We start from the raw sequence: 14782 nt of genomic DNA on the forward strand, positions 1-14782 counted from the left end.
GTCCCTCCTGCTAGCCCTCAATGTCTACGTGCATTTAAAATTGAGAGGTGGGCAACGACGCCAGGGGTGAGGTGTACACCCTGATGGTAATTTGGACTCCGTGTATCGTGCCCCAAGATCCTATATGTATGTGTAATGAGAGTGTGAGTAATGCGAATGTCTAAGTTGTGGGATAAAATTGAGGCAGAGGCAGCCAGAAGGGGACGGGGACGGGGACGGGGACGGGGACGGGGTAGCCTCCTCTGCACCCTGGTGACATACCCCTACTCTCCAGCTGCCTCCCTCTTCCCGCTCCACCACAACCACCCACACATGCAGGGCCTTGGAGTAGGGATATGTCACCAGGGTGCAGAGGAGGCGTTTTCGGAGACGTCTGTTACCCACTAGCTCGATAGCTAGCCGGGGGCAAGGCTCACTAGAGCCCGTGAGAACCCCAAATCGTTTTCAAACCCACTGCTGTCTTTCGCTACTCAGGTTAAATATATATAAGTCACTTAGATAACTTAAAAATGTTATTGTTTGGCTTTTTTCAGTATTTTATTTGTTCCTGAGTAAATCGGTTTGGCTGAGATTAAAGTTATAGTTTTTACACAGCTGATTGTCAGAAGTGTGAGATGCTCGAGAATATACTCCAGTGTCCCGTTATATTTTAGATAGCAAGGAGTTTACTTCACCGAAACAATCTGCAAATTTCATTAAAATTTAATAAACTATCATCTTGTCTTTATTTTTAGTTAGCACATACAGTAAACACTTAAAGCTGTAAGCTAATGATAGTTATATAAGAGCAGATGCTGCTGGTGCAATAAGCTGTATGTTTTACGTCCAATGGATGATGATCTGATTAGTCGACTAATCGCAAAAATAATCGGTGACTAGTCGACTATCAAAATAATCATTTGTGGCAGCCCTACTTTCCACATTTAAAGGGTGAAAAAGTCCACATGGTGTTAGTGATGGTGTTGCTTCCACCAGAGACCATAGTTCACTTCCTACAACGAGCAGAAGCTTATGCGTCAATTGTGTTGTTTTAAATAAGTTACTAATTACCAATAGCTAACCAGCTTGTTAGGTTTATATGCATTTAAAAACTACTCAGATTCAGAAAGAGCTCATTGTTTGGTTTAAAACACGACAGTTGCCACTTTGTTCAAAGCTTGTTTTCTTGGTTGCCATGAAGAGAAATCTGTGCTGATGAGTGTGGATGACAAGCGTGCTTCAGACAGGAAACATACTTCCCATTAGTCTGACAATTGTGCTGACTGTTGGGAAAAAAAGAAACCTGGACAGATTGTGTCCAAACAAATAGATCACTTTCTCATCAGCATTCTACATTGTGCCCTGAGACCGGGCAGCGTGTATTGTGCTGCAAATTAAATGTTGTTAAACTTTTACTAAAATGGATGATTTAATCTGTAGGCACAGCTGATTCTGTATAGATGTTCACCATATGTTAGTCACATCAACATGTGCCCCAATTCTGTTTTTGGGCACAATGTAAAGGGGTTTGTCGAAAGAAGCAGCTGTTCGTTTGTCTCATGCAGCCTGTGGTGTTGTGCTTCTATACCAAAATAACACAAGGGTGAAAAATACTCCCTGAAGATCTACGGCCAGCTCCTATTTGGCATCTGCCTACACACCCGAGGTCGATGATGTTGTTATGGAATGAGAAATTCACCACACAGTTAAGTGTGTGCCCATTAAATGTGCCTGTGACACACAGACAGTAAGCATCTTAATTCGTCATCATCTCCATTATCATCATTATTGCCCACATGATGCACTGACAGCAGGCTGGCCAGATTATAAAATACTGCAGACAAGATGACTGAGGGATAAGAGATGATGGTTAAAAGGGGGGCAGAGAGAGGTAAGAGGAGATGAAATGGCGAACATGACACCAAGGGAGACATGGAGGGGGGAGAAGACCCTGCATATGGTGACAGACGGTTAGAGAAAAAAGAAAGAAAGAGTGACAGGGATCAGTATGCATCTCAAAGGCACAGGGGAGCAGGAGGCTGAGGTAGGGAAATGGGCCATGAGACAGCTATAATGTCCTCTGCTGCTTCGCACACAGTAAGCACGCAAACACTCTCCAAACTGAGCACCCGAAACAGACAGCCAAGAAGACTGCAAACAAATCAATTCCCTTGGGACCATCCTTCCTCTTTTCTGCTTTCATAATCCTGAAACGGTGAGCTGCCTGTTTTTATTACATCCACAAGCAATTACTGAACTAAAATTTACTCCCAGTTTCCAACAGATTTTTTTAAAGCTTCCAAGAGCCTCCCAGTAGGTGCACTAATGGTTTAAATTTAAAAAACCTTAATCCTTAATGATTTTCAGAAACTTTGACCTTTGACCTTGACCTCAAGTTCGCCAGGATTCTAATTTGTCTGAGATTTTGAAAAACGTACGTCCCCTCATTCTTGTGTTCACAAGATTTTCAGAAAACTTTACCACTGGCCTTGAATTCAAGGTCACCAGGATTTATACTTGTCAGAGATTTTTAATAGATGCATCCATGGTATCAATTTGAAACTCTAACATCCCCTCATTTACAAAATTCAACTTGGTTGAGAACGATACTCAGTTAAAAACTCTGTTTGAAGATAAACAGAGTGGTGTGTGTCTGCGTTCACAAACAGACCTCACAATATGTCTTTATGGTTATAATGCCCTCTTTAATAAATGAAATATACAAGATTTAAACATGGCAGTAATAAATAAACCACTCACTTTTCAATGCATACAGTGACATGGTGATAGCAGTGACCGGGAAATGCTCACGTGAGCAGCAGTGTGTGTGTGTGTGTGTGTGTGTGTGTGTGTGTGTGTGTGTGTGTTTCTACCCACCTTAACATAGATGATGGGGATGGTGGTCTTGGCCTTATTGAAGTGTCGAGCCACCCTGTACACCGTCTCGGGGACGTAATCCAGCACCAGATTCAAATACACCTCATCTTTCTGGTAAAGAGGAACAAAAGCAAAGAGGATTGTGTGATTACTGGAGGAAAATGAATCTTAACCACTTCAAATCGAGTCCCAAAAGTGAAACCAGATCAAATGAATGTAATGAAACAGTGTATTGTGCATGGGGTGTAAAAAAAAACAAAGAAAGAAAGATATAGCTGATACAACCAGACAGTGGGGATACACTTCAGCAGAAGTCAATACAGCCAATGGCCCGGGGCTAGTAATAAGTATGTCGGACAAAGTGATTGACCGTCATTGTCCCAATGACAGTGTTTCCACCAACCACAGTTAAGTTTACCTGTGAAACAACCTGACGAAAGCTACCTTGAGCAACAAGCAATATTTTCCTGCCATTTTCAAATTAAAAGCAGTATATGAGGCTACAAAAATATAGAGGCTCTTGTTAGTGGGACTGCAAACACAGCATGAAGACAATGCTGGTTGTTGACTCAACAGTGTGAGAATGTCACTTGCATTTGTGGCTAAAAATAGATGCAGGTGGATTGTAAAATGTATCTCAGAGGGAATAAAGACTTTTAGAAGATTCTGCCTCTGGTCTTCTGGAAAAAATATACAGCAGTATGGACAACAATGCTTTCATACTTTGACCTGAAGCTGCAGTCACCACAAAAAAGAAAAAGCAGTAGCACTAATCCCTGTGGTCACAATCAAAACCTTAGACACTAAAAAGTCAATAAGAGTCCCACAAACCACCTGTTCAACAAGCTTCAACATGGGAGAATCTTTTTCAGCTGCTACCATCCAGCACTGGATTGTTGCAAGTAGCCACAAAGCCAATGAATTAAAAAGAGGTTAAAATAAGAGCCATCTGTATGCTGTCAAAGCTGCTAGTTACTGTGGAACAACTTTAAATTCTTTCTTTGTAGCAGTGGTACCTGCAGCACTCAGTGTGCCTGAGGAGGGCCAATGAGGGATGCTGACTTAAATGCTAAAACCAATGCGCAATTATGAGTGTGATCACAGTTTACTGCTTTGCTGCTGTAAATATTTCTAAAGTAAATTAAACTATAAATGCTGAAATAACACCAGCAAAGAGCTAATTTATTAACTTTTTTACTTTCAGATTTGACATGATAGAGGCAGACTGAGTCATATGGTGACTCTACACTAGATTTGGCTAAAAACTAAAAGAACAGAATATCGCTTAATTCAGGGACTGAAACATTTGTTTCCACAGCATCAGAAGATTAATTCACTAGTCAGTGTGTCACAAAGTCATCTGCTCAAGTATTATTTGCTCAAGTCTTCAGAGATTTAAAAAGTGTGCCAAGCATAGTCTGTGATTTCTCTTTACAACCGCAATAATCTGAGTGATTCAAATAAAGAGCTTGGACCCCATCAACTCCAAGTACTCAACTATTCATTGTACAACAAAGACCAAGATCGGCTTGTCCAAAACATGTCTGTGAATCATCACTGATGCATGGAAGATTAAATGCCAGGGTGTGGAAGTACAGTGCTCCATCTGCTAAGTTTCTACAATATACAACGTAAAATGTCAGGTCAGTGCAAACACACCTTCTCTCCACTGGAGTAGAAGAAGTAACGTAGCCTGACAATGTTGCAGTGGTCCAATTTTCTCATAATTTGCAGCTCCCTATTCTGCAAAAGGAAAAGAGAGACGAAGGAAAAGTGAGTGAACTGCACAAGGTGAAAAACTAGCATTTACTTCACTCTAATTATCTGTCCAGGTAAGCCTGTCTAAGCATACCTTAAATCTCTTGTCTTGGAGAACTTTCTTAATTGCCACCATCTCCTGGGTGTCGATGAGGCGAGCCTGGTAGACCACTCCAAACGAGCCATTTCCTATAACCTTTATGTCTGTATAGGACACTTCCTGTGGGCGATCAGGGCCCTGACCGGGTGTGGCTACCACCGTCGTCACTTTGCCACTGTCTCCTGTGGATGACAGAAAGAAAAAAAAAAACAAAACAAAAAACTTGTTAGAGATCCTGAAATTATTAAAAAACATTTGGCTTTACCTGACAGTTACACATCTTAGCACTTAAATAATACTACTGAAATTAGATCAAAAATGATGTAAAAGTAAAAGCTCCTCAGGCACAATCCAGACTGATAATGAACTTCTTCTCACAACACTTTCCCCTTGCTTTCTTGAGGAAAATCAGCCTAAACGTCTTTCATACTGGACCCATGCATTAAAATGATCTATTTATTCAACACTGCTATCAATGATTAATCCCTTCTTGTTACAAGTACCTGAAACCTGAGGCCAAAAAAGGTTTTCCAAAAAAATATTACAGCTAAAAGCCAAATTTACTAATTACTGACTACATTAACCAATATAATTAATTCCCTGTAGTAATTCCCTGTAATTTCCCTGTAGCTGCTGCTTTAGCTACACAACCTGGCTAAAGCAGGACAGTCAGGTTGGGAACTGTGCACCAAACTGAATATGGAAGTATCAATCACAGTTTCAGCTTTGCAGATTCAATTCGATCAATACCATATTTAAATAACAGGCATATGTCTGACAGAAAAGCAAAATTAATGAGGATAAAACAACATGGCAAAAATCACAGTTTATGCAACTCTTTGTGTGTGTGTGTGTGTGTGTGTGTGTGTGTGTGTGTAAAAGCACATTACCATCGTCTAGTAGAATTTAATGCATCAACAGGTTTTTTCCAACCACCTTTAAACCACTGAAATAAATAAACAGAAGAACTTGCAAATAACTATCTGCCATTAGATTGGTAAAACCTGTGTGGGGCTGTGAGACTCTTGAAAAAGAAAAAAAAAAAAAAGCAGAATAGTTTCCAAAGAAAATAAAACAGTATGGGCTTGATCTTAGCAAAATATATAGTCTTGATTAGAGCTGGGCGATAGAACGATAACGATATGTATCGCGATATAACTTTTACTCGATAGAGAAATTAAGCTATCGCAATAGACCTCGCCGCTCTTGTCCTCTTAAAAAACAAACAAACAAAAAAAACCAAAAACCAGCCAATCCAAATTAAGTAGCGCAGAGCCGAACCAATCACAGCCGCAGCGTCACCTCGCGTGACTTGTTACGTACAGCACAAGTGCCAAGCTGCACGTGTGTTTGTTTGGGAAGCAGCCAGCGGGTAATGGAGGAAATGAGTGTGCCGACTAGAAAAATCAACCGAGCGTGACCGAAGAGAAAACAGATGATGGTTCCAATGCCGGAGAGATTGTCGAACGGAAGAGCCAGAGAAGTTCCGTAGTGTGAAGGTATTTCGGCTATTTCAAGTCTGACAAAAAACAGAGTAGCGTGCACTGTAAATTGTGCCGAAAGCAAGTCTGGAAATACAATAAACTGGTGCATGCGTCACACTGTGCGCCACGTTATTGTTTCGGTGAAATGAATTTCTACAATACTGTTACTGTTAATTCTACTCTCTGCAGTGTTTAAATGCTTACATATACACACAGTTACTGTCCGTCCACACATACGACTCGGTTCTGCTTCTATGCCGCAGCTTTGTTTACTTTTTCCCACCGAGGCTTCTAGACTTCTGATTGGCCAATATTTCTGCACGGTTAGGAATCTAGCGCCACCTGCTGCTTTGGCATGTTCATAGCAGCGTTTTCCTTCATTTCTCCCTTTATGTGTGGACGGGATTATTTTTTAAAACGAAAACGGAAAATCTCCGTTTTCAAAAATACCCGTGTACGTGTGGACGTAGCCTCAGTCTCTGACTGGAAGCGCTAATTCGTCATTCGGCTTTTGTCAGACTAAAGTAACTGTTAAAACTGTTTGAAAAGCTAAGCTATACAACAAGGAGAGATTGAGAATTTCCTTTTAGTTCTCAGTTTATTTGATATTGACAAAAGTTAGTAAATTTTGTCTGTTCTTCTGTAAAACAAACTAGGATTTATTTTTAGAATTATTATTTTGTTTCTAAGTGGAATTTAGTCTGTTTCGTTTGTTCTATTTTGAAACTTAGACGCTTTAGCGGCAGGTTTTGTGTAGTTTGCAATATTTGCCTTTATTTATCTGAAAAAGTCTCATGTTCCTTAAGTACATCTACCCTGTTGAACTTATTATGGGAAATAAATATTTAAATAAAAACAAGCTGCTGATTATTTCACATTTTACTTGTGAGCAACGGCACATTTAAATCTTACAAATATAGTTATTTGGCTTATATCGTGATAGATATCGTTATCGCCTGAAATGAAAAAAACATATCGTGATATGAAAAAATCTCATATCGCCCAGCTCTAGTCTTGATTATTTAATACAATTATTAATAAACTTCAACATCATGCAGTTACTAAATTTAACTTCAAATGTAATGCAATTTAAAATAAAAAGTAAATAAAGAAATAGAGAACCTTTTTTGTACCATGGGCCGGTTTAATTTCAGACAATATTTTCACAGACCGGCCTTTAAAGTGTCGCAGGTAAATACAACAAAATAAAATGATACGACCAAGACAAAAACTGTGGTATTTTGTAAATATGATAAAAAAAAAAAAAAAAGTGAATTCACTGTGTAATTGTGTAACTTTATTAGCAGCGTCCACCTGAAATGCGCTAACAACATAGAGAGTAACAGCCTCCTGTCTGCCCTTTGATGCTTTCTGGTCGCTATGGTAATGCATAAATATTTCTTTCAAAATAAGACACACAACTACAACACGGGAAAAGACCCAGGGAGACTGCGTTAACAATAAAAACTGTGTAAACCATAAATTTCACACCAGAGCCTCAACTCTGGCAGCCCGCTACCAAACGACTCACGGACCGGTACTGGTCCATGGCCCAGGGGTTCCTGTACTAAAGGATGTCTGCAGGTACAGATGGGGCATATTGTATTCATTTTAAGACATTGCGGTCCATTCATAATGAGTCCTACTAATGGATAGTTATTAAATATGAATGCTTACCTTTGTACATTAAAATTATTAAGGCTATTAAGGTTATGGTTTACTAGACCATCCCACTTTAGATCAAACTGGACTGTATGTGTTCCCAACCGGTTGAGCAGTGATACTGTCAGGCTAATGTTCGACCTTGTGGAAATCAGGCAAAGTGAGAAGCTTAAGACCCAACAGTATCTGACACTTCTAGTTAGGGTCAAGTAGCTGCTCAGAGTTTTATGACTGTGCAAGTGTTGGTTCAAGAATTATCTGACAAATGGGCACCAGAAGCAATGACACTGGGAGGGGATGAAGAGCAGAGAAGAAGCCCATTGCCAAAAGGCTTGTCAGAGCCTGTGATAACATTGCATGGACAGTAGCACACCCAGAGGTGCTTCCATTTCCTGGGCTTGCTCACTTCGCCTGTCTCAACAGGACCCCTCCTGATCTCTGCTATGTCTTTGAGTTACAAAATGGAATCAGACAATGAAACATTTTATTTCTCCCGACTAGCCTAAGTGATTTGGCTTCATCAGCTGCCAAAGTTTGGCAGCTGATGAAGTTGTTGTCCAGCACATGCTTAGACAACAATTATTTAGTCAGATAGATTACCACCTCCGAATGATCAGTGCTGACCAAAGGCAAAAATTATACTTGCCCATTTCTAAAGTTTCCAGTCAAAACTTTTTCAAGGTTAACAGTAAATAGAAGCCAGCAGCATATCCACATGATTGGCCTAGATCTGATCTCTACCCTCGAGTCAGCAGGAAATATTCAGCTTTGAGATCAGTCGCGGTGTGGTGTCTGCACACTGCTGTACAGCTGCACATTACATTGCCCCTTTGTGTTTTATTTTAGCATCATTTTTACACCCTTAAAAAAACGAAAGAAAGGAAAAGTTAAGTCACAGGGGAGCACATTAAATATGGAGCAGCTGTGGCATGATAGGGTCTTGAATAATGAATACAAAGATGAGCAGTCTGCTCCTCTGCCAGTGAAGGGCTTTGGTTTCTAATAAGAGCAAACGGACGAGCAAAGTGACTCTGATCACACCCCCACTTAATAAGCAATTACCTTTGAGCTTGTTTGTAAGTGTAAAAAAGCTCAAGCACACACTTAACTTGATAAAATAATTTGTGGTTGCTACTACTTGATCATTAGTAGTTTATTAGCACTCTCCATAAGCGTGTAAGTGGCAGAAAGAAATTGCACCAAAGCTACTTGTCCCTTTAATCCATTCATCTTTCATTTTCCTGAACGATGCTAATCATACTATATACAGTACAGATTTTACTCGTCACAAAACTACACAGTACAACCATGACGGCTTTCAAACTGAATGTGGCACAGCCAGAAATGCTTCTCTCCATTTCCCATTTCTGATACATCAGATATCAGTCCAATACTTACTCAACATTCTGGAATTTGCTATAAGAATAAGAATAATCCTTTAAGCTGGGCATACACTGTGCGATTTTTTCAGTCGCGTTATTCAGCTTCTGCTCAAACTGCACGATTGACTCGCAGGGGTTAGAAGTTCGTAGGTCACGATGCAGAGTCTCACACTATACGACCCGATGCTCTGATGTGACCTGAGTGCTCACACTGTGCGTCCATAAAATGAAGGTTATAACAGAAAATCTGTCGCTTGCTCTCCCTCTGTCTTTCACTCACACAGACGCGCACACCACCACCATCAACTTTGCTAAATTGCTAATGAAAAACATTGATCAGGCAGCTGTGATTGAGCAGCAATGTAAATCCAACTATTTTCACGGTTGTTGTGGTCAAAAAGGCTCGGATGAGCTTGCCAAAGTTCTACAAGTTGTGCCTCCATCGCTTGTGTCCAGATCACACGCTGCACTGCCGTGCTGCTCCGTCTTTTCACTTCCATTTCTGTGTTTGCGTGTGCGCAGTGTGAGAGGCTTTGGTGACACCCTTACGACGGCCGACAGGATTTCAAACAGGTTTGATTTTCTTATGACCAAGCGATTGATGATTGGGAGCTGGTCGTGAGGTGTTAATCGCTCCTTGTTACCCCACGTATACTACACGATGCACGACACACGATGAAGGCGAAACTCGGGCCAATCACCAAAACGGTCACACGACTGGAAAATCGGCTCAAAATGAGCCAAAAATCGCACAGTGTATGCCCAGCATTAATTGTCCGACAAGGGGAAATTTGGGTGTAACAGCAGCAAGAAATACACATATACAAACAAACAGTACACAAGACATAGAACAGAAACATACACATTTTTTACATATTTACATCAAGGACAATGGTTACCAAAAACAGAGTACTGTAATAATATATATAACAATGTTCTGTTTACTTCACCACAGCAGCACTTCAAAGGTGTGTAACACCAGTAACAGCTCCAGATTTCTGTTTTATGCTTGAGCCTTTTTCCCCCCCACTAAACTGCAACTTGTGGTCAACGCGGCTGAAAAGCTCAGATGAGCTGATGCTTTAACTTCTCTCTCACTCGTTATGTTCGGTCGCAGAGTCCTTTTTTGATTTAGGAGAAAATAAACTACACGAATAATGCCAAAAAAGCCACTTAATTTTTACTGATTGATATCATCCTTTATTATTCCACCAACACAAATCAAGTAAAATTATACTTTTGGATCTATTGATTTGTAGCACTTTAATTTACAAAGAATGCTGTTTATGTTGAACCTGAGGTCGTACACAAGCATAATTCCTTCTCTTCCACATAGAAAAATACTATTAGATCAGTACTCTCCATCTGATCAGATAAATGTAGTCAAGGTATGTGTATAGTATTGTAAATGGAAAAAGATACTCAAATAGTATCTGCCAGTGCTCAGTAATAACCTTACACAGAGCTCTATTACTGCTATATTTGAAGTCTGTATACCACACTGGGTGGAAACCATGAGCAATGGGTTACACCCAGAGATGCTGTGGAGTTCAGTGCTGACTCAGAGCTGCTGAAACACTGGACTTCATAATATCACAGATGAACAATGTTGTTAATGTGGATTTGTCATGTCTTGATGATACCAGTTTGCTTAATGAGGTTGGTGTGGCTGGACTGACATCATTCCACTTCCTCTCCTGACAGTATGTTATATCACTAATTATGGACGTGTGTGTATGTGAGAGAGAGAATGTTCGGGGAAAATAGCTAAATTATTCTAAAAAACAGGCACTTTATAACAGAGAGGTATAGTTTGAGGTTCTTGTCCAACTAAGAATTCAACATTAGCAACAGACACAAATAGAAAACAGTGATTCTACCTTAGGCATTAGGCTTTTTTGGTATGAACAAAAATGTTACTGTTACACTAATAAAAAGGGCTGTGCGTGTAATGAAAACTGGTACTGAGTCCTCGATCAGTTTGGTGTTCTTATTTATTTGATCACGTCTTTGTCCATTTGTGTTTAGATTAGATCTAATTAATTTCACACATTTTAGTTTTTTCCCTTCAGTTGCAGCTGGGCTCTGTTACCTCTGGCATCAGTGATCACAAAGTGTTTTTCAGTGGTCAATTAGTGCTTCTGATTGACATTTTTAAGGTTATACAACTGAAAAGGGGTTATAAGCAGTGATATAACTGCAGTCTGTTAATGCTCCTTACTAATCGAGAGCAAACGTTCCCTGACTGCTGGACTAAAAAACAAAAGACGTTGATCAAATGACTGTAAACTGGATGTAAGGTCTGTAAAAAAAAAGCATCTGGATCAGTTGCAGAGCGTCAAAAAACGCTCTTCTGCTTTCCTGCTCTTCTCTCCAAGGTCAGATACCCACCCTCTACGTTCCCCAAATTTGTGAAACTGATGATCTGCCTCTCCCTGATAACATGCTCAGTGATCCCCTTTATTAAACAATACAGCAAGTGGCACATATTTACTTTCTGACAGCTTATTTTAAGCAATCTTTCTGAGAAACTACAATTCAGATTTGGAAAATGAAAAGTTATCTAACAATAGTAAATTACATTATGCTTCTAAATTATTACTTAAGGAAAATCTATTTCCCCCCCCCTCCGTTTTAGATTAACAATTAGCCTGGAGTTTTCTTGGTTATCCACACCATGTTTAGGTGTGAACTGAGCCAGGGTTAAGTTTGGATGAAAGACAAAAACATGGAGATGGCGAGTGAGCTTAGAGTCCATGTAGTTTAAACATTACACTGGGTTGGGTTTCTATGAGGTCCAGGTAGTGATTACAATATTAACTTCCAGCAGTTATGAAAACAAGATGTTCATGATAATGAACATCTTGGTAAATTATTACTTGTTAAAATTAATTTTTGCTTTATCTTGCATTACAGACAAAACCCTTTCTTTTAGTACAGTGTGTTTTCACTTGTCTCTCCAAGTCTTAGCCAAGATCATATAAAGACAGCCTTTGATGAGCATCTAGAAGTAAAAGCTGTAAAATCCACATGGGTGAACCTACGAAGAAACTTTAATGGTAACGGTCTTTGTGTCTGGACCTCACAGGCTCTATCATCCGGTCTGCTTTTGGTGGCGTGCAACCAAGGCGTTCACTGGCTGTCGACTTTCTGTCATTCACTGCCTGGCCACCCATTCTCCTGTGAGCCTGCTACTGCCTGGGACTTTCACTAACTCCATTGAGGCTGCTTACTAGCAAGACGGGGGTTTATGGTCAAAAACCCATGCTAATCTGGGTCTAACTCTTGATCAGGTGACACTGCATCTTTCACTATGTTCACCACCTTTTCTCCCTTGATTATATTTTCTTCATTTGAACAAAGCTATAATTCAAGTTTAGGAAAAAGATTTAGCTACCACATGTTTGCAAAGTTTATGAATACTTGTGTTGCCGAGATCAGAATTATTGAACAAAACAATCATGATTATTGTTTTTTGCAATAGTCATAATGTCTTATTTTTAAAATGGGAGTTTAATTAAGTCAATCTTAAATCTATGTATGATAATAAAATGCTTAAAAGTATTAGGAACATTTATAAGTTTCTTAACTATAGGCAGACCAGTCGTGTTTGTGTGTATTCAGTCTCCCACCCCCAAAGGGCCAACGTGAACCAGGAAAAACCCCTGAGGGGAAATTCATTAAACTGTGGAAAATAAGAAGGCAAGGGACGCAAAAGAAGAAGTTATCCACAGTTGTGCTCATTGTTAAATGGATGAAGATAAGGAAATTTTTCTTTGCCCTCCTTCCGTTTCATCTGCTGTAATTATAGGTAACTGCTTAAACTCAAAATTTAACACATGAGATGTGATGTTATTCTTTTCTGCCGCTTTCATTTTATGCACACTTTGGTTTCAGCCAACTGCAACACGAGCATTTTCCAAGTTCCTGTCATCACACCTGGATGACTACCTGGAAGGAAGTCCTGCTGGCAAAACAGGATGTCCAGAGCACCAGAAATGTTGGAAAAATGGTGAAGACAGTGACTATGTTCCAACTCCCAGCAAAAAAGTACACAGTTAATATACCCCACACTAAGCCAGAAGATTTTAAAGATGACCTGAAGTGGGGTTATTTTTCTAAAGTAACAGTCTAAATCCATGCATAGATGAGCCCCTGTTTGCTAAAGTGTAGGCATCCAGAAGGAGCACTTAGATAAGATAGGGTCAATATTTGCTGGTTAATGAGCAAACGTAACAGTTGATTGAACAGTATTGAGAGATTTTCGCTGACGATTATCTCCATGAATTCAAGTTACCACAAAAGGTATCAGCTTACTCGTTACCGGTGTGGGGCAAAACATCAGCACAAGATAAGACACGGCCGAGAACAACGATTAATAACCTATATAAGATGGTTTTCAATATGTTAGCAAGACCGCTAACTATTATATCTGATATTAATGACCAATATATTAGCGTGTATGCTTAAAACAACGCTATTGTTGGGTTACAATGCACTAATAACCACTGATCTTTATTAAAAATATGACATGACGTTAGTTAAAGTCGAAATATCAGCGGCTTAGTTCTAAGCTTCCCTTCATAGCTAACTACAATGTTAGCAAGTCGATAAAAGCCCTCGATCGCAAGGCTCCTTTAATGAAAAACATAGCTAGCGTTGGCTACAAAGCTAACCTGCTAACAGATTTAGCTCCACCGCATTAAATAATTCCCGACACGTTTCTTGAAAAAAATAACCAACAGTCCAAGTCTTCGTCTTAACGTGTAAACTGGGCACGTGGTAAAAATATAACATAATACTTACTGGGTAGCTTCAAATTCCCAAAGCCAGTCGAGCTGCTTCCACTGGCTTGTGAACCCCCGGACTTTCCTGTCGAGCTTCCGCCGGCTACCCCTGATCCGGCACCGGCCGCAGCAGATCCGGGACCTCCGGGAGGCTCAGCGAATGAGCTGGTCCTGGGCCGCCCGCTGCCGCTCATATTTATTTGAACTAAAGCCGGGGCTAGGTCGGACGTTATTAGCAGCCACGCCGGCAGATATTTAAGCTGTGTCTGTGTATTTTAATATACTATATAAATAAAAACTACACTTACAACGTTCACTGTAGGTTACCCGTCTCCCCCTTTCTTCCTCTGTAGAGCAGTGATGATGGGGAGGGGGAGGGGGGACTGGGGAGTTGACGCACAACGACGTAAAGTTCGCAAGGCTTCATGGGAAAATGAGTTATTTGGGTCGTTAAGTCTAAAATACGAACCTAACAAACCCGTTTCATTTGACCACAAAAGTAGAAGTGTAGACATTGCAACTGGGTTTAAGATTGGGTTCGGACATATAGTGAAATACATATTAACAGAATCAATTATGCTCTTGAAGCTGGAGTTAATCGTGTGTACGTGTTTAATAAGAGTAATATTTTTAAAAATAGTTACCATAAATAAACCAGTAAACCAAGACTTAGTGATTTAGTAAAATAATAATAATAATAATAATAATAATACAAGTTGAAAGTACTCAAAAACCAAACAAAAACAAGTATTT

At 39.9% G+C, this 14782-nt stretch overlaps 1 protein-coding gene across 1 annotated transcript in view; it reads right to left on the reverse strand.

The window, feature by feature from the left end:
• gsk3ab (glycogen synthase kinase 3 alpha b) overlaps positions 1-14436 on the reverse strand; it is a 21483-nt gene extending 7047 nt beyond the window's left edge. Inside the window, exons 1-4 of the mRNA XM_005731829.1 lie at positions 14049-14436; positions 4709-4896; positions 4516-4599; positions 2857-2967 (exon numbers count right to left, since the gene is read on the reverse strand). Of these exons, the coding sequence (XP_005731886.1) occupies positions 2857-2967; positions 4516-4599; positions 4709-4896; positions 14049-14223 (558 nt within the window). The 5' untranslated portion in view covers positions 14224-14436. The remainder of the gene's footprint in view (positions 1-2856; positions 2968-4515; positions 4600-4708; positions 4897-14048) is intronic.
• Positions 14437-14782: the final 346 nt, after the last annotated feature.

The sequence above is a fragment of the Pundamilia nyererei genome, unplaced genomic scaffold (assembly GCF_000239375.1).
Source record: "Pundamilia nyererei isolate P.nyererei 1_Seehausen unplaced genomic scaffold, PunNye1.0 scaffold00045, whole genome shotgun sequence".
Taxonomy (NCBI): domain Eukaryota; kingdom Metazoa; phylum Chordata; class Actinopteri; order Cichliformes; family Cichlidae; genus Pundamilia; species Pundamilia nyererei.